The 21,256-nt window shown below is 44.1% G+C and overlaps 1 protein-coding gene across 1 annotated transcript in view; it reads right to left on the bottom strand.

The window, feature by feature from the left end:
• LOC147751686 (dihydrofolate reductase-like) overlaps window positions 1-21,256 on the bottom strand; it is a 111,564-nt gene that overhangs the window by 52,560 nt on the left and 37,748 nt on the right. Inside the window, exon 4 of the mRNA XM_086939155.1 lies at window positions 9,937-10,042. Coding sequence (XP_086795281.1) covers window positions 9,937-10,042 — 106 coding nt within the window. The remainder of the gene's footprint in view (window positions 1-9,936; window positions 10,043-21,256) is intronic.

Genomic DNA, 21,256 nt, shown 5'->3' with positions numbered 1-21,256 from the left:
TGCGTCTCCGAGTTTTCATTGAGTGGGAAGAAGTCTGTGATCTCCTGTTCAAGCTCTTGTTTAAAGACTGAGTCAAGCAGGGAGAGTGGATTCAGATGCCAGTTCGAGAATGGGCGGAGTAAGAGTGAAAAGCACTGGGGAGTGATCGGAGTGAGTGCGGGGGAGATGGAGGGCATGTGTCACCCACGGGATGAGCCCTTTAGTGATAAGCCATGCGTCTATTCTGGAACAGGAGGCATGGGCTGTGGTTAAGCAGGGTGCATATGTCGCCACGCATCTACGAGCTCATGATCAGCAGCAATCAGTTTCAAAGTGGATTGGGAGTTGGAGTAATGATGTGGCTGCCGGTGTGAGTGGTCTAGTGCAGGAACAATTGTGACATTAAGATCCCCACATATCAAGTGTATGGAACTTATTTCCAGGATTTTGTCCTAGAGTATCCGGAAAAATTCTGGGTCGTCGGAGTTGGGACCGTAGCAAGAGACAAATGTAAAGGACTGTGTGGCTAATCTGCCCCAGATGAAGGAGTATCAACCCTGCTTATCCACCATGGACCCTAAAGGAGTGTAGGGGAGGGTTTTCCTCATGAGGATACACGTGCCTCGGGCATACGACAAGTAAGAAGTAAAGCTGGGATAGCTGGCCCAGCGAAAGGCAAATGTAGGGGTAACACTAGGATTGAAGTGTGTCTCCTATAACATCACGTAATGTACATTATGGCGATCTAGGTAAGCTAATATGTCTGTGCTTGCGAGGGTTGCCCAGGCCTTACACGTTCCATGTGAGGAACTGGTATGTAGGAAGGCTCGGGGGTCACTCATGGTGGCAGACGTAGGGACATATGTTCATCAACGATGTGTGTCGAACAGCAGTCGTATACGGGATTAGCAATTAGGAGCAGGTGACCAGTGTCTTGTGGCGAGTTGTGAAACTGTACATTTCTGTGGCAAGTGTTTAACATAACCCAGTCTCCCTCCCACACCAGCAGCCCAAATCTACCGTGGCCCCCAACTCTACCTCCTCCCCTCGCTTCTGTGTCCCAAGAATCACATAACTTCAGTTAAAACAGTAAAGTACTGAAGAAGAAAAAAAAATAACCTTTTAACCCCAGCCGAAAGACAACAACAGTAGTAAGGGTTCACCTGGTGGGTGGATTCCAAAGGGCGACCAGAGTCTCCTCGCAGTAGCGAGGGCGTTCGGGCAACATTAAAGGGTCAGCTCAGGTTTGTTTGTATGTTAAGTCTATGGCTTAATCGGTGACCATCACAAGGATATATAGGTCCTCCAGGATAATGTCATTACCTGCTTGCAGGTCACAATAGTAGGACACGAGAACTTATCAAGCCAGTCCAGTCAGGGGCATTACATTCTCAGCAGTGCTGGTCAGAGGGAGAGCCCGCGTCAGGGGACAGCGCGGGCCAAACCGTCCAATGTTTTCATCATAGCTCTCCCCTCCGCGCCCAGTGTCCATAGCAAATTAGGCACCCCTATTGGTGCAGACCTGGTGGGGCATTTCTTCATTCTATGTCGGAGGCGCCACCATGCTCATCTGGGGAGTGGGGAGGAGAGGTACGAGCCGTCGGTTGTTTCGGCAAAGTCTTGAGGAAGTCCTGTTCCTGCTGTGGGGTGTTGAAGAAAACCTGTTTCCCCAAATGTGTGATTTTATGACTTGCAGGGAAGAGCATAGTGTAGGGCAGATTGAGCTGCTGCAGAAACTTCCGCCTTTGTTCCTGCACCGCCATGGTAAAATCTGGGTAGAGAGAGATGTCCATACCTTCAAAGCAGAGCTGCCCATGTTCTCTAGGAAGGTGGAGGGCAGTGTCGCGGTCCTGTTAATTTAGAATCCTAGCTATGATCGACCAGGGAGTGGCACCCGGTACAGGTCGGGCAGAAAGTGAGCGGTGCGCCTACTCCACCACCAAGACCGGCGAGAGGCCTCCCTTCTAAACAGCGTTATGAGGAGATGCTCAACATAGTCCTCCATTCGTCCTCTAGCTGTCGACTCAGGTACGCCAAGAATTAGGAGATTATTGCAGCGAGAGCAGGATTCCAAATCCTCATTCTTTGCTGCTATTACCTTGAGGACCCTCTCCATCTCTGATGTTCGAGACCCAGTTGCAGTAGGGGTGTCTTCTAAGTCCGTAATGCGGCGCTCCGCCTCCGTCAGACAGTCTTCATGCTTGTCAACCCTATGCGTGACTCCATCCAGCCTTGCATTCATGAAGTCCATCTTTGACTCGATGGAAGTCAAGCTGGATTGCATGATGAGTAGGAGTTCTTTTAAATCCGCAGTGAAGGGGGGTTGGTGTTCTGCGTGATCGTCCTCCTGGTCCGTCCGTGAACGGGTGGCCTTTGTCGCTTCAAAAGTCAGCTTTGGTTGGCGTCCATCTGGCTTCCCCATTGTTGAGAGTTGGCTCGTGTGGGATAATACCTGAGCAAAAGGGAGAGGGTCCCTCAGCGTTCGCTGGATCAATCAGGCTCGTGCCACTTCTAGGGCGATGTGCGTGGAGTTACTCGATGTGGCGTTACGGGTCAAGGGTGGTCCTACGGGCCTGGAGCAGTCAGATGACACAGTGTACCAACAGGCCCCGCCCCAGAGAGAGCCCCTCTGTGACAGAGCTCAGTTCCTGAATGCAGCAGTTATGTGCTCCCAAATTATGCGTTTTTCAGCTAGGCCAGCAGCTCATCCAAACCCCCTGCAGTCTCCCAGCAGGGTGCATGGGGGGGCGACGTAGGAAGCCCACGGGCCCACAGCAGTGTCTATGTAGGCCTGTGTTGTGTAGTGTAGCGTTGGGGAGTACTTCACTCAGGCGGGCTTATCCATGCAGTTAGTGGCCATGCACAACCCTAAGAGCCCCTCAGTGACAGTGGGGGCCTGGCCTCCTCTTGCAGCAGGCTGCTCCACCACCACTATGCCCCTCAGCAGCACGGCGGCAGGCCAGGCACGGGCCTCTTGGTCCGTGGTGGTTCAAAGCGATTTCACCTTCGGCACCGCCGCAGCAATGCAGGCGGAAGCCCCCGGCAGGCCGGATGGATGGCGGGCGTCAGGTATGCCCGGCAAGGGCCCCGCAGATCTTTGTACTCCGCCGGCGCGAGGCCCAGCAGAAGCCAGCTGGCGATCCAGACAGCTCCCAAGGCCGTGGGGGGGGGGTCGCAGTGGGCCTCCATGTGTGCAGTTTCAATTCTGCTGCAATGTTCTTGCCCGCCCCGCATTCGTTTCGGGCAAGCTCCCGGCCTTGACCCGCCAGTCAGCAAAGGGCAGCTCGGGGGGCCGCCGCACACTCCGTCTCTCCACAAGGCAGCAGCGCGCCCCTTGTTGGGGCTTCTCATGCAGCACCCGCAGCCTACCTTGATGCTGTCGCAGGCCGCGGGAAGGCAGCCCCCGCAGAGTATAGTCAGTGGTCGGCAGCGTTACCCACCGTCCGTTGTGTCCAGCGCCTCCCCCGCAGGAGACGAGCACAGCTCATGTCCTTTCTCCGCTAGTAGTCGGCTGCAGCCGCTACCATTTTGCGGGCCACAGCTCCGGGGTCGGTTGGCGGATTTCAAGGTTCCTGGGGCCAATGCACTGCCGCTTTTGGTCCCAGCACAGTGCCACGCCGTCTACACAGCCATATCAGTGCACTACAGCCGTTTTCTGTGAGAGATGACCAGGATAACAGGTGGATGGCGGCCCGAACAGCAAGAGCCTCACGCAAGTGCGGCCATCTTGCTTGGCGCCTTCTAGCGCCCCCCACTCAGAATGTAGTACTTCTGTTTGAATCTTTTGAGGAGCAAAATCATCAAAACAATTTAGCCCTATAAATTGGTTTACAAAACCTTGCAGGTCCTCTTTGGGAAGTTCATTCACTTTTCCCGATCCTTAACAGAAAAAATGGTCTTAACAGAATTTTATGGCAAGGCACGGACACCAATATTATGCATTTCTCTTTAATTGCCAACTCATAGCACTAACTACATAACAATGAAAATAACTTGAAAAGTCATCTTTAACATTCTAATGTCTATTTAACCCCATGTGTAGCAGCCTTCTTCCTTCTTTGTTGCTGCTCACAGCTAAGATAAGTTCGCATTTTACTCCTGCTCATTTATAGTGTGTAGGACACTGTAATTGTTGTGTGCATGTTTGCTAGTTTCCCTGATTTAGGACTGGTTTGCCTGATTGTTATATGTAGGCTGAATAATGCTTATTTAATAAGGTCTTTCAAAATGTTTGTTCGCATACAGCTCGTGGTGCAATGACTGGGAGCTTTGATGTATTCAAAACAAGTGTCGACTCAAGTGGCCCCAGGGGTCAGGCGCAATGCTTAAAGTTTTTCCCTTAGTTTTAAAGCATTTTTGAGTGCACAGTCATGATTTGACCTGTGCGCTTGAGCAATCTAGGAGGGCGCTAGACCACAATCCGTGGCTCTCGATGCCTCTCCTGTTAAACCACAATAGGCCTCTGGCAAGCGCGAGTGGTAAGATTTCCCTCATTCTCAGTACCAAGCGGAAAGCAGCTTTGGTGAAGTACGCTATCCGACTGCAGCAATATTTGTGAGTGCATAAGGGTGGATTGTCGTCACGCTCGAGATTAACATATTATTTTGATTTTAAACAAGAAAGCTTATGTAAAAACCGGCGGGCGGAGTCCCACAGTGCACAAATTAAGTATCAAAGAAGTAAAAATTTTAATTGGGCTTACCCGAGTATGCTGATCACTTGAGGCGTACTGCTTCAATTCCCAATTGTCCCCAGGCAAGTGTACGAACGTCTGCTGATGCAACAGCCATTTTATGTTGGCTCCACCTAGGGATTTTAACTGCAGAACGGACAGTCATCTTTTGAGTATAAAAAGGGTCTGGGAAACCGTTTTTTCCAGTCAGTTTGTTGTGAGGTCAAAAGTGAAGGCAGGTGTTTGGTGATTCACTCTAATTCCTGTAGAAAGAAAGAGGTCTTTTTTGACAGGGAGCGTAATATTATAGTTCACTAGAGGTTATCTGGTGGGTATTGTTTCTACTTATAAGGAATATGGAGCAAAGTGAGGCAATTGATGGTAATGTGGAGGTGAGAGTCCAGGAATGTGTTGAAAAGGCAGTCTCTGCCTTGGCATCTCAATTAGGAAAAAAAATGGATGACTGTATAGACAAGTTGGAAGTATGATTAGGCAAAAGAGTAGATATGCAGAAGTTTTGGTCAGTTGAGGAGGTAGTAGGTGATACCACGGCGAATGGAAGTAGTAAAAAAGCTACCCGGAAAAGGAAACATCTAGGTAAAGAAAAAGTCACAAAAGGAAATGGGGCCTTTAATCAGAAAAGCAATTTTAAGTTGAGTCGTAAGGAGTTGAGTGACAAGGCTGTAAAGGCCACTAAAGGGGATCACAGAGCTATTGCCGGTGAAGATCCTCCATCAGTGCAGTGGGGATATCGTGATTTCATGCTCTTCAAATTTTGACTCCTCGGAGGAGGAGGAGGTAAAGAGGAAGAGAGCTAATAAGGAGAGGAAAGAGAAAGATAATTTGGCCCAAATTAAAGCTCCCTTGGGTGATCTCATTTTTGGCTGTCCCAACCAAACATGTTGCACAATATGTTGAATATTGGATAAGGAAAGAGATGCCTGACGAAGTAAGTGTCCAAGACCTTCCCATGCCAATAAGGTGGCTTACACACCCGAACTGGATGCAAAGATGCTCGCCTTTTTAAATAGGTTGGTCAGAGAACCAAGAAGGGGGCTCGATAAGGGGCAGAAGGGATGTCAGGACCACCTACTAGATGTTTTTGGCCCTTGACTAGGATTTTTGATTTATATGAAGAGGCTTACCTGCAAGAGAGTGCATTTACTGTTCTAGAACTAAGGCAGTGGGTGCAAAGAGCAGTATGCTTGTTAGGGAATTCAAACGCATTCCTGTGTATTGAACAAGGAAAGAGCCTACTTATGAAGATTGACCTGACACTAGTCAAGCTAGCAGGAAAAGAGTTGTGTCAGGAGGCAAATGGCCTCCTATTTGGATAGGAGTTTGTTAGGGAGATGGCTCGGTACGCAGGAGCCTTTATCTCAATCCAAAAGGTCCAAAAGGCCATCAGGAAAGTTTTGGACCAGCCGAGAGAATGGGTCAATTTCCCTGCCGAGGCATTGGAATGTCACAGAGCTCTTATTCACGTGGGTACAGACACGGAAGCTTTCAATCAGATATTCCCAGTTTCTACCCGCAGAGTGGAAGAGGACGGTTTAGAGGAGAAAGAAGTTCAAGACATCAAGGTATGTTTGGCAAACATCCCTTTGTCTGTTCAGGAAAAATTGGGTGGCAGACTCGCCCATTTTTAAGACAGATGGAAAGAGACAACTTCCGAGCCTTGGGTGTTAAAATGATAAAATCTTTCAGTAGTTATCAAATAGACTTTGTAGAAAACCCTATCCAGGTAAGATGACCAACCCCTTTAAGATTTGCAAAAGAGGAAGAAAATCTGGTAGACCAAGAGGTTCAGAAGTTGGTTAAGAAAGGGGCCATTGAAAAAGCAGACAATGTCTCTGCAGGTTTTTTCAAGCAATCTGTTCATCATCAAGAAAAAGAACAAGAGCATGAGACCAGTGGTAAATTTAAAGGACTTGAACGAGTGAGTAGAGTACAACTACTTCAAAATTAAAGGTATTCATATGTTGAGCGATCTTTTGAGGAGAGGGGATTGGTTAACCCGTCTGGACCTAAAAGTTGTACACTTGACCGTTCCAGTCTGTCGCGGACAGAGGAACCTTTTGAAGTTTCAATGGCAGGGAATCCTGTGGAGATTCAAAAGCCTTCCCTTCAGTTTAACATCAGCTCCATGGTGCTTTACCAAGCTGATGAGACCAATAGTGGTTTGGTTGTGTACAAAATGGGTAGAGCTGATAATTCATTTAGATGATATCCTGATTATGTTGCAGAGCAAGGAATTGGCTCAAGAACATACCATGATGGCAGTTCGAGTAATAGAGGATTTGGGTTTTGCAGTAAACAGAAAGAAGTCATGTTTGGAACCCAGCCAGGAGACTGTACTTTTGGGTTTTCAGATTTGGACTTTGGATTGTGTGTTGAGGTTGCCAATCGAAAAAGTGAGAAAAATCTGCATGAAAGTTCGGAGATTGTTAGTAAGTGAATGGATAACCTTGAGACAGATAGCAAGGATTCTAGGCCTCCTTTCAGGATCTATACAGGTGGTCTTACCAGCTCCCTTACATTTTCAAGCTCTTCAGAGGTTAAATTTGTATTTGCACAAAGGGGTAAGACATTCACACAAAGTCCAGACAAATTTGGAAACAAAAGAATAATTAAGGTGGGGGTTGGAGAATCTGGAAGCTGGGAATGGAAGGGCAATTTTCGGGTCAAGCCCAGATATAGTGATAGTTTTGGATGCCAGCCTTCAAAATGTGGCTCTTTGACGAAAGGGGGGAATAGATAGGCCAGGAAAGGGCAATTCATATTAACTACCTGGAGTTGTTGGCAAGTTCATTTGCAGTGAAGAGCTTTGCCAGGGATCAGGTGAGATGCTGTGTACTTTTGAGGATGGAAAACATTTCAGCAGTAAAATATGTGAACAAACTGGCGGGCCCTCATTCAAAAGCTTTGGCAGATTTGGCAAAGGAGTTTTGGCATATTTTCCTGAGCAGAAATATTATGATTCAGGCACAGTACCTACCAGGGTTAAGCATTACTATAGCAGATTGGAACTCAAGGCAGCAGAACGATTTCAGCGATTGGAGATTGAACAGTGAAGAGTTCAAATCGATGAACAAACATATAGGATCCTCTTGTGGTTGACCAGTTTGCAAACAGAGTGAATGCTCAGATTCTCAGATTTTACAGTTGGAGACCAAACGCAGGGGTGGAGGCGAGAGATACTTTCCTGCAAGTCTGGGGGAGGTTACGAAGTTATGTGTTCCCGCCTTTTTCTTTGATTCAGAAAGTATTACTGAAAGTGAAAAGAGAGAAGGCAGAAATAGTTTTAATACCCCCTTTTGGACATCTCAAGTATGGAATCCAGATGTTATGGAGATGTTTATTGCCGACCCAGTACTTTTTCCGAATACCCCAGATTTGTTGACAAATTCATCAGGGGATTATCACAAATTGTTTATTCAGGGACACTTAAGGTTGATAGTTTTGCTGATTCCGGAAGAGCCTGGCAAGTGTCAGGGTTATCATTGCTTCAAAACTTAATAAGGAATCATGGGCTCCAGGGACTTGAAAGGTGTACAGGATGGCCCGGAGGAGATGGGTTCTTTGATGTGCTTTGAGGAGTTTGCATCCAGTATCAGCACCTCTGGTGGAGGTGGGGAATTATCTTACAGACGTTTTCCTTGAAGGATTGTCCTACAGATCTGTTAACATTGGCAGGTTGGAAATGTCAGCAGGACATGAGTTGATAGATAGCTTGCCTGTAGGTCAACATGATGTGGTAAGGAGACTGTTGAGAAATGTTAGAATTAAAGCCCCACCATGAGCAAAGTATTTGTCTTCGTGGGATTTGGATCTTGTACTAAAAGAATTAGCAAGTTGTACAGAAATTAATTTATGGGCCTAAGATAACTTTCCTTAAAGTTGGTTATGTTGCTATGCCTAGTTTCTTTTAGCAGGGGTTCAGAAATCAGGGCACAATAAATGTCAGAGTGAAGGTTCTTTCCAGAAGGGGTGTGCTTTTATATCACTAAGAGAACGAAAACGATGTCTAGAACAATATTTTATCCCAATTTACATGAATGTAGGATGTTGTTTGTGGTGAGATGTTTGCGTGATTATGAAAGGAAAATCGAGAGTTTGAGATGCAATGCAGATTCACAATTGATAATTTCTCTCTGAAGCCCTCATAAGGCTTTGTCCTCTCATACTTTGGCTTGTTTGGTCGAGGAGGTCATGAGCCAAGCATGGATAGATTTGCCTAAGTTTTATTAAAGACACGTAGGCTGATATTATCCTTCCCTTTTGTTTTCCTCAAAAAAATATAAAAAATATGTTTTTTTATGGCACTTTTCAGGGGGAGATTACATGAAATAATGTGAACAGGAAAAGATTTTGTTCAAGTTGACGTTCTAAGGATTGATTAATTTATTACTTTTCTACCCGATACAAACTGTTGAGGATGTTTGCAGTACAAGAAGGAAGATGGCTGCCACACAAAGGATTAAAGAGACATTTGAATGTTAAAGATTACTAATGTAAGTTATTTTCATTGTTATGTAGTTGCTGCTGTGAGTTGGCAATTAAAAAGGCATGCATAATATCAGCTTCCGTGGCTTTAATGAAATCATGATTTTCTACCTATCCCAGCTGTGGAAAATCTGAATTATTGTTTTCATCAGAAAATGATTTTTATTATGGAGTACTGCTAACAGAACAATGCAGACCTTTTTGCCGGGGTAAACATTAGGCCTGATATTTATCATAGTATTGTGTTGGCCTTGCACCAATCAAGGGGGTGCAACACTACAGCCAGATTTATCAAGCCACGCAAGGTTCTCTTGTGTGGCCCTGCCAGGCTTGGACCATCTGGACTAATGCAAGGCAGTCCGAATCGCTGCCTTGCTTTACTCGGCGCTAGGGAGACAGGCCTGAGAATATGTCAAAATGCTACGCCTCTTGTCAAATCAATGGTATTGTTTCAACAAAATAAGTTGAAAAAAGTCTTAACGTTTGCTTGAAAGACAATGTATCTTAATCTAATTCGTGAGATCTTTCTCCAGCTAAATGTATTTTGCTGATTTTGATGCCCAGAAACGTTTTTTGTAATCGTCACAGGTTTCACACTCCCCTACTAAAGAACAATGCACAGAATTGTACTTTAGGTCCTGTAATCAAGATATGAAAATATTTGGACAAATTTCGAGAATTTTATGCAAAATGTGCTGGTAGCCCCTACTCAAAACTTAATATGAAAGTTGAACTTGACCAGATAGTATAATGTCAATTGTAAGTTTCTTAGAACTTACCTTAGAGTTTTGCTCAAAACTACAACTAAACAATTCCTCAAGGGCATATAGTCCCCTTTAAATTGTTCAGAAGTCTTTCGGCCCCAAATGATCAAATTTTTCTTTCCTGAAAAGCACAAAATAAAACTTTAATTGTTGTAACATTAGAAACAATTGTTAATACAATCTTGGGTTTTGAAAAGTCACATGCACTGTAGATTCAAGAGTGAACTGTTTCCTTTTTACAATTACACACTGCAGGGAAACTGCTCGTTATCTCTGACATGGTCTTTGAATGGCATGAGTTGCCCAAATAATTTCCTATAATTAAATACAAACTATATGAATAAATAACTGATAGTATATCACAAAGATAATTATGTATTCATAATTATTCGGAGTGTTGCTCAAAACATTAGATCTTTATTTAGTTTAACTTGTCTCCTAGCAACAGTGAACTAAGACAATCAGAACAACTGATTCCAGTAGAAATGTTATTTTTCTCAGTTTTGTAGATTGCCAATTTCAAATCTGATATCCCAACGACAGCCTATATCTGATAAAAGTCAGAATGTACATATTTTAGGTGGGATAAAAAATGGATGCTAATAAATATATTATTTAGGAAATCATATTACAATATTTTGGGCTTGAGATCCAAACACATTTGCAAATAAGGATGTGAAATTTGCACACTTGGGGCCAGATGTAAGAAGCTTTTTTCTGCTCATAAAAAGCCTATTTGCGACCAGAAAAAAGCATTTTCTGATGTACCAAACCTTTTTTGTGATTTGGTAACCTACTACGAATCTAAATATGGGTTTGTGAGTCTGTGTTTGGAAGGGGGCATGTTTAGGGCATCCCTTCCTAATACCGAATCGCAGCGGAATGCAGGAATTTTTTTAGACTGAAATGCGGATACAAAACATTCGCATTTTACCACTAGCTTCAAGTTGGTGGTAACCCTCGGCAAATGGGAAGAGGACCCCAAGTGAACTCTTTACCTTTGTGAATGGTAGTACATAAAAAATTCAGAGCACCACTGCCTGCGCTTAAAATTTTTAAAGAAAACGTTTAATATTTCTTATTTAAACGCAACCCATTTTCTGTTAGGAAAAACGGACGGCCAAAAAGAAAATGGTTGCTTTATTTAGCAGCCACCTTCTGCGTTCTAGCGATTCCCAATAGGTCGCAAGTTTTGCCCTACCGCATAAATGTTCATAAGGTAGGTTGATTTGCGACCTACTAGGAATCACTAAATGAAACTCATGGAGTTTCATACATTAGGAATAGTAATTAACTAATTGTTCGATAGCTCGATTGGTGGTGCACATGTGAGGTGCCATCTTGTCCTTTCAAATTTTTTTGTTAAAGGTAACACTTAGATTGATGTAACCTGTGTCTATCACTCACCTGTTCATTGGATTAATTCCATACTTTAAAGATGTTTCCTGACTTGGACAAGTCTTGCATTCCAAATTAATCACCCTTGCAGATAGCTCTAGTGAAAATCTAGGATCAACCTTGTGCCTGGAATAATCCCCTGTCCTGATAATGACCCTGAAATTGTTCCATACGAGTGAAAGCTGATAGCACATTATGCACGGACTGCCTTCCATATTATTGGGATATTTTTTACCGTCAGCCCAAAAATTTATGACTTAGGGTGACATGGTATACTGGTCAAACTTGATTTGCACAAGAATTAAAAGCTCTGAAGAGTTCTTATGAATAAAATCGGTTGGCTACCATGAAAGTGTTGTATTATGCTTTTATGATTATGAAGACATTTACAGAATAAAAACGATGGGGCTCATTTATGAGACCCTGCGCCACTTTAGCGCCACTGGTGCATCACTTTTTGTGACACACCAGTGGCGTAAAACATGCGCCATGTTGTGTCATATTTACAAAGTGACGCATTTAGGTAGATGTGTCACTTTGTAAACCCCTGCACTACATTATACCTGCACCAGGTATAATGTATGCAGGGTGGGCATTCTGACGCAAGTAAACCTCATAGAAGTGACGCAGTGAAATCTTTGAGATTTCACTGCGCCACTTCTAGGACACAAATGCGTCAATATCTTATGCCTGCTTCACAGCAGGTGTAAGACTGACGCAGGAACATTTGAAATGGGACTTCCCCATGTGAAGTGACCCACTGCTGAAGTTGCGTCACTTTTGTGGCACACTCCAGCAATGCGTAATTTTTTGCGCCTGCAGATACGTCAGAAATATTGACGTATCTGTAACTCCTTGCGACATGATGCGTCATACTGTAAATATGACGCATCAGTGATGTCGCAAGGAGGGTGCAATGAAAAGTGACGCATCGCTGTTTACACGCAGCGATGCGTCAGTTTTCATATGTGAGGCCCTATCTTTTCTTTACTTCATATTGGATCCCTGTGTGATTACGATATCGACTTCTGAACCAATTACTTTGTTGATATTCTTAGGTATGGCACTTACAAGAGTGGGACTTTATTGATATATAGAGTGCTGAATGACACTTTGGTCAGTTCTGAAGCAGACAAAATTCAATTTTGTCTCATGTTGGGGGATGGTGGTGGTAGGTTCCTGGTTTCATGCACTTTTGTAGGTTGCAATGGCAAAAAGACTTCACGTAAATTAAGATGGCTGATCTGACTTTTCTTATTCTGTGAGACTTATACATGCTCCTCTGAATTATTATTAATTTAACTTGGATAGTCATTTGATGTCTATTGCCTTGTTTTTTCTCACATTTCGGGGCTTTTTTGGTTTATTGACTTTGTCACTTACATCATCTGATCACCTCAGTCACAGAACGTATAGGCCTTATGTAGACATGGGTGTCGATTCCGATTTGGGAAAAACCGCTCCGAATAGCCGTTTGGAGCATTTTTCCCGTACAAATCGTACCCTGCAACGTCCCCCGTAAGTACGACGAAGTACGATTCGTACCAGGAGCTGTACTCCATACGAATCGTACAGAGACCGTACGAATGAAATCCCCATCCGAATCTCCCTTGAAACCCGCTGTTCGCGACATCCATATGGTTCGCGGCCGGTTTTTCGACCCAGCAAGTACGATTTGTGTCGGGTACGCACCGTACGACCCTTTTCCTACGAGAGCCGAAAACAGCCGTAAAAGCAGAGTTCGCCTTGAAACAGGTAAGGAACGCACTCCCCCCGGCTACGTTGCGTACCCCCATGATCTCAGGGGTACGGTGCGTACCCCTGCAATCATGGCGTTTATGCACTGTACCCCGCGATCATGGGTTGTACGGACTGTACCCCATGTTCGCAGGGTGTATGGTGCGTATACCTTGCGATCGCAGGGGTACGGTGCGTACACCCCATGATCGCAGGGCTACGCACCGTACCCCGCGATCATGGGGCGTATGAACTGTACGGTGTGTATGTGATTGTGTGCTTTTCCATACGAATCGCCCTTACCCGACGTGGGCCGTACAATTCGCGGCCTCATACCCCGTTCCGGATCATACTCGTTGGGTCGCACAGCATGTGTACGAGTCGTACGGTTCACGGTTTCAGCCTTGCAATACGTACAGATCGCAACGATTCGGACGGATTCACGACATAAGGATCCTACTACGCAACTCGGACAGATGTGTACGATTCGTACGGAGAGGGCTCCGGATACGAATCATACGGACGTTTTTTTACCAGGATCGGAATCGACCCTTGAATGTATATACTTTATTACTTTAACTTTTGCAAACATGGTCTCCTTGAACATTTTATTGCCAATTTTTGCTATTTGAACACTAACTCCTAATATATTCTTGAAACTGTTGTGCAATTTAAATGATATATGATTGGACTTTTGTTGTGCTTGCAATAATGAACTGCATACCTTTCATCATGCATTTTGCTTTATGGCACAGCCACACACTAATCCCATGTTCATGCATTGACCTAGACCAGGGTCTTTTGACAGTGATAGGTTCTGGGCCTATTCCTAAAACAGGAGTGGAGTACCAAGCGCATCTTCATTGCAACAACAGGGGACTTTCTGTGTTGTGGGTTTCATGTCAAGAACTCCATGGTGGCAGAGTATCATGGTTGGTAAATTATAGTTGGTTTATAACAAGTACTGAGACTTGATTGTGCTGTGCACTGTGCAATTAGTGACAAACACCATCAATATAAACACTCTATATTCAAACGCTTTTTCATTTATTACTCTTTTCAAAAAGATTTTTTTACTCTTAAATCAACATAAATATGCACTTCACTCTGTCAATGACATTTTGACATGAATTCACATCTTGTGCATTGTATACAAATACTCGAAAACAATATTGTATTTACAAGACCATGCAACATTGAATTTTATGCCCAATGCATTTCGGGACATAGAAAGTCCCTGCCTCAGGGGAAATCTATAAGTATAAATTAAAGTAATTACATTCATTATATCTTATAAATACTTTATCTAATAAATGTTTATATTGATGGTGTTTGTCACTAAGTGCACAGTGCGCAGCACAATCAAGTCCCAGTACTTGTTATAAACCAATTATTTAATACAGCAAGTGTTGACAGCCATGGCTTTGCTGCAGCACCATGGAGGAAAAGAAAAAGTAAGGAGTAAAACAGGAGTGCACCCCCTAACACAACAATTATGGTAAATTATAGTGACAGGATTTTACCAAGGAGACATGAAGGCACTCTTATAGGCCATTTCATATAAGGTTCCGCTGCTCATGATGAACCTGGAATCCTGAACATGACATCACATGAAGACAGACGTCAGGCTTGGAATGTGGCACATAAAAGGGGAACTGATCTCAACCGTCTCAAAGGAAGAGCATTCAGTATACGTAAGCACAGTATAAAGATCCATTGTTGTGCATTGTTGCGGTTTATTCAACTGAGGAGTAGGTACTCAAGGACTTCCTTTCAGCCAAGGGTTGGAATTGCACTGACAAACAACTTCCCAGAGGCAGGAGACATCACCTGGACTCCAATCTGCAGGAGGACTTAATGGAATGACCTGGGTGCTGAGATATCCTAGGTTTCCAAAATGAGGGTTACTGTTCCTGGTAAGGCACTAAAAAAGTTTCAAGACAAAGAGAAAAGGAACTGCTAGGTGCTGAACCAGTTTCTAAGGGACAATCAACAAGATTATTTCTTGTTGCCCTCACACATCCCTGAGGATGTCATGCTTCATTATCATCATCCGGCAGATGCTCCTCGTCGGGCCAGTGCTGCAATGCCCTACAGGTCCCCCACTCACTTTGTACTACCCCACGAGGACACCCTCACACAGATGTAAGAAGCTTTTTTCTGCTCATAAAAAGCCTATTTGCGACCAGAAAAAAGCATTTTCTGATGTACCAAACCTTTTTTGTGATTTGGTAACCTATTACGAATCTAAATATGGGTTTGTGAGTCTGTGTTTGGAAGGGGGCATGTTTAGGGCATCCCTTCCTAATACCGAATCGCAGCGGAATGCAGGAATTTTTTTAGACTGAAATGCGGATACAAAACATTCGCATTTTACCACTAGCTTCAAGTTGGTGGTAACCCTCGGCAAATGGGAAGAGGACCCCAAGTGAACTCTTTACCTTTGTGAATGGTAGTACATAAAAAATTCAGAGCACCACTGCCTGCGCTTAAAATTTTTAAAGAAAACGTTTAATATTTCTTATTTAAACGCAACCCATTTTCTGTTAGGAAAAACGGACGGCCAAAAAGAAAATGGTTGCTTTATTTAGCAGCCACCATCTGCGTTCTAGCGATTCCCAATAGGTCGCAAGTTTTGCCCTACCGCATAAATGTTCATAAGGTAGGTTGATTTGCGACCTACTAGGAATCACTAAATGAAACTCATGGAGTTTCATACATTAGGAATAGTAATTAACTAATTGTTCGATAGCTCGATTGGTGGTGCACATGTGAGGTGCCATCTTGTCCTTTCAAATTTTTTTGTTAAAGGTAACACTTAGATTGATGTAACCTGTGTCTATCACTCACCTGTTCATTGGATTAATTCCATACTTTAAAGATGTTTCCTGACTTGGACAAGTCTTGCATTCCAAATTAATCACCCTTGCAGATAGCTCTAGTGAAAATCTAGGATCAACCTTGTGCCTGGAATAATCCCCTGTCCTGATAATGACCCTGAAATTGTTCCATACGAGTGAAAGCTGATAGCACATTATGCACGGACTGCCTTCCATATTATTGGGATATTTTTTACCGTCAGCCCAAAAATTTATGACTTAGGGTGACATGGTATACTGGTCAAACTTGATTTGCACAAGAATTAAAAGCTCTGAAGAGTTCTTATGAATAAAATCGGTTGGCTACCATGAAAGTGTTGTATTATGCTTTTATGATTATGAAGACATTTACAGAATAAAAACGATGGGGCTCATTTATGAGACCCTGCGCCACTTTAGCGCCACTGGTGCATCACTTTTTGTGACACACCAGTGGCGTAAAACATGCGCCATGTTGTGTCATATTTACAAAGTGACGCATTTAGGTAGATGTGTCACTTTGTAAACCCCTGCACTACATTATACCTGCACCAGGTATAATGTATGCAGGGTGGGCATTCTGACGCAAGTAAACCTCATAGAAGTGACGCAGTGAAATCTTTGAGATTTCACTGCGCCACTTCTAGGACACAAATGCGTCAATATCTTATGCCTGCTTCACAGCAGGTGTAAGACTGACGCAGGAACATTTGAAATGGGACTTCCCCATGTGAAGTGACCCACTGCTGAAGTTGCGTCACTTTTGTGGCACACTCCAGCAATGCGTAATTTTTTGCGCCTGCAGATACGTCAGAAATATTGACGTATCTGTAACTCCTTGCGACATGATGCGTCATACTGTAAATATGACGCATCAGTGATGTCGCAAGGAGGGTGCAATGAAAAGTGACGCATCGCTGTTTACACGCAGCGATGCGTCAGTTTTCATATGTGAGGCCCTATCTTTTCTTTACTTCATATTGGATCCCTGTGTGATTACGATATCGACTTCTGAACCAATTACTTTGTTGATATTCTTAGGTATGGCACTTACAAGAGTGGGACTTTATTGATATATAGAGTGCTGAATGACACTTTGGTCAGTTCTGAAGCAGACAAAATTCAATTTTGTCTCATGTTGGGGGATGGTGGTGGTAGGTTCCTGGTTTCATGCACTTTTGTAGGTTGCAATGGCAAAAAGACTTCACGTAAATTAAGATGGCTGATCTGACTTTTCTTATTCTGTGAGACTTATACATGCTCCTCTGAATTATTATTAATTTAACTTGGATAGTCATTTGATGTCTATTGCCTTGTTTTTTCTCACATTTCGGGGCTTTTTTGGTTTATTGACTTTGTCACTTACATCATCTGATCACCTCAGTCACAGAACGTATAGGCCTTATGTAGACATGGGTGTCGATTCCGATTTGGGAAAAACCGCTCCGAATAGCCGTTTGGGGCATTTTTCCCGTACAAATCGTACCCTGCAACGTCCCCCGTAAGTACGACGAAGTACGATTCGTACCAGGAGCTGTACTCCATACGAATCGTACAGAGACCGTACGAATGAAATCCCCATCCGAATCTCCCTTGAAACCCGCTGTTCGCGACATCCATATGGTTCGCGGCCGGTTTTTCGACCCAGCAAGTACGATTTGTGTCGGGTACGCACCGTACGACCCTTTTCCTACGAGAGCCGAAAACAGCCGTAAAAGCAGAGTTCGCCTTGAAACAGGTAAGGAACGCACTCCCCCCGGCTACGTTGCGTACCCCCCATGATCTCAGGGGTACGGTGCGTACCCCTGCAATCATGGCGTTTATGCACTGTACCCCGCGATCATGGGTTGTACGGACTGTACCCCATGTTCGCAGGGTGTATGGTGCGTATACCTTGCGATCGCAGGGGTACGGTGCGTACACCCCATGATCGCAGGGCTACGCACAGTACCCCGCGATCATGGGGCGTATGAACTGTACGGTGTGTATGTGATTGTGTGCTTTTCCATACGAATCGCCCTTACCCGACGTGGGCCGTACAATTCGCGGCCTCATACCCCGTTCCGGATCATACTCGTTGGGTCGCACAGCATGTGTACGAGTCGTACGGTTCACGGTTTCAGCCTTGCAATACGTACAGATCGCAACGATTCGGACGGATTCACGACATAAGGATCCTACTACGCAACTCGGACAGATGTGTACGATTCGTACGGAGAGGGCTCCGGATACGAATCATACGGACGTTTTTTTACCAGGATCGGAATCGACCCTTGAATGTATATACTTTATTACTTTAACTTTTGCAAACATGGTCTCCTTGAACATTTTATTGCCAATTTTTGCTATTTGAACACTAACTCCTAATATATTCTTGAAACTGTTGTGCAATTTAAATGATATATGATTGGACTTTTGTTGTGCTTGCAATAATGAACTGCATACCTTTCATCATGCATTTTGCTTTATGGCACAGCCACACACTAATCCCATGTTCATGCATTGACCTAGACCAGGGTCTTTTGACAGTGATAGGTTCTGGGCCTATTCCTAAAACAGGAGTGGAGTACCAAGCGCATCTTCATTGCAACAACAGGGGACTTTCTGTGTTGTGGGTTTCATGTCAAGAACTCCATGGTGGCAGAGTATCATGGTTGGTAAATTATAGTTGGTTTATAACAAGTACTGAGACTTGATTGTGCTGTGCACTGTGCAATTAGTGACAAACACCATCAATATAAACACTCTATATTCAAACGCTTTTTCATTTATTACTCTTTTCAAAAAGATTTTTTTACTCTTAAATCAACATAAATATGCACTTCACTCTGTCAATGACATTTTGACATGAATTCACATCTTGTGCATTGTATACAAATACTCGAAAACAATATTGTATTTACAAGACCATGCAACATTGAATTTTATGCCCAATGCATTTCGGGACATAGAAAGTCCCTGCCTCAGGGGAAATCTATAAGTATAAATTAAAGTAATTACATTCATTATATCTTATAAATACTTTATCTAATAAATGTTTATATTGATGGTGTTTGTCACTAAGTGCACAGTGCGCAGCACAATCAAGTCCCAGTACTTGTTATAAACCAATTATTTAATACAGCAAGTGTTGACAGCCATGGCTTTGCTGCAGCACCATGGAGGAAAAGAAAAAGTAAGGAGTAAAACAGGAGTGCACCCCCTAACACAACAATTATGGTAAATTATAGTGACAGGATTTTACCAAGGAGACATGAAGGCACTCTTATAGGCCATTTCATATAAGGTTCCGCTGCTCATGATGAACCTGGAATCCTGAACATGACATCACATGAAGACAGACGTCAGGCTTGGAATGTGGCACATAAAAGGGGAACTGATCTCAACCGTCTCAAAGGAAGAGCATTCAGTATATGTAAGCACAGTATAAAGATCCATTGTTGTGCATTGTTGCGGTTTATTCAACTGAGGAGTAGGTACTCAAGGACTTCCTTTCAGCCAAGGGTTGGAATTGCACTGACAAACAACTTCCCAGAGGCAGGAGACATCACCTGGACTCCAATCTGCAGGAGGACTTAATGGAATGACCTGGGTGCTGAGATATCCTAGGTTTCCAAAATGGGGGTTACTGTTCCTGGTAAGGCACTAAAAAAGTTTCAAGACAAAGAGAAAAGGAACTGCTAGGTGCTGAACCAGTTTCTAAGGGACAATCAACAAGATTATTTCTTGTTGCCCTCACACATCCCTGAGGATGTCATGCTTCATTATCATCATCCGGCAGATGCTCCTCGTCGGGCCAGTGCTGCAATGCCCTACAGGTCCCCCACTCACTTTGTACTACCCCACTAGGACACCCTCACACTCATCAAATGGCGAGAAAAATCTAAAGTGACACATCGGGGGACCCCAAGGTCATTGCAGCGCCGGCCCGATGAGGAGCACCCGCCTATTGATGAAGCATGACATCACTAGGGATGTGTGAGAGCAACAAGAAATACTCTTGTTGATTGTCCCATAGAAACTGGGTCAGAACATAGCAGTTCCTTTTCTCTTTGACTTGACACTTTTTTACTGCCTTACAAGGAACAGTAACCCTCATTTTGGAAACATATACTGTCTTTTTGAGCTCAGGTACTGGACCTTTATCAGCTCCTAGTCCCCCTTCCTCCTTTTTGTGATACATGCTGAGATATTCTACCTATGAGTGAGGAAAGGAAGTGCCAACACTTCATGAGGAGTGTACCATGCAAGAGGCTGCTATAATTTGCTCTGGCCTAGACTTCCTAAGCAAAAGCAGAAGGACTCGCAGTACTGCCGGATCAGGCAGTGCAACCACATCATTTATATGCATCATAGATGCCAGGCACCTGGAGCGGTGTGCACATGTGACAGCCCAACTGAGTGCCTGATGGTGACCCTTTGTACCCCACAAGTGGACTGAACTGCATAACCATGGAACTGCTAAGTGTACTGTCAAGTTGGAACCATCCCGGAAGATTAAGTGTCCCAAGAGGTGCCCTAGCAGCCTCATGCGGGTCGTGGCCTCAAACAGCATTCAGCGTCCACCGTGATGAAGAATCATAATCTGTTGGCATTTGCCCATAGTGCTCAAGAAGAAGCCCAAGTACTCACTGGAGTGTTGCAGTGAGCAGCATTGTGAATCAAGTACCTACCAGTGAGCCAGAGTGACCCAAGAGCTGCAGCCTCTGCTCCTTACCATAGTCTTTAAGTGACACACTGTGCAGCCGACTGCCACATGGCTCCTAATGAGAGTAAGGTCCCAGGCCTAGCTCTCCCCATGCGGCTGCATTGTTCATGCTTTTTCCCCATCTTTTGAGTGCTTTCTCCTTGCTTTTCCCTGATTTTCACTGCCTTCTCCTTGCTGTTCCAATATTTTGTTTTTGTTTAAATCGTTTTATTAACATTTTGCACATTATTAATAAAACATAAAGTCTGTGCAGTGCTCATGTAGTAAGTAGTAAAAGAAAGAAAAGCGAGTGTCAATAGCACGATGCACAATACCCAATAGTAACAGGAAAAACAAAGATGTAAGTTATGGTGGGTATTTCCAACAATGAGTCAATGTCCCAGGGAGGATAGAGCAATGCTGGCGAGTCACGGCACCGGGTAGCATGTAAACGGTGCAGGTATATTGCAGTTCAAACCCAATTGGGGACATAGGGCACAACAAAATGAGGACAACATAAGTTAGGGAAGGGTAGGGTGGAGTCGCCTAAGACCTGCTGCCATGTCTAGTGTAAACGGGAGGGCCAAAAACTGTTGGGACATGGTAATAATGGGGCCCTGAGACAGAAGGGTTGGGGCAGCTATGGTGTCAGCGC

This window comes from Lissotriton vulgaris, chromosome 1_1, assembly GCF_964263255.1.
Source record: "Lissotriton vulgaris chromosome 1_1, aLisVul1.2, whole genome shotgun sequence".
Classification (NCBI taxonomy): Eukaryota; Metazoa; Chordata; class Amphibia; order Caudata; family Salamandridae; genus Lissotriton; species Lissotriton vulgaris.
This window is presented reverse-complemented; position numbering and strand designations above follow the sequence as displayed.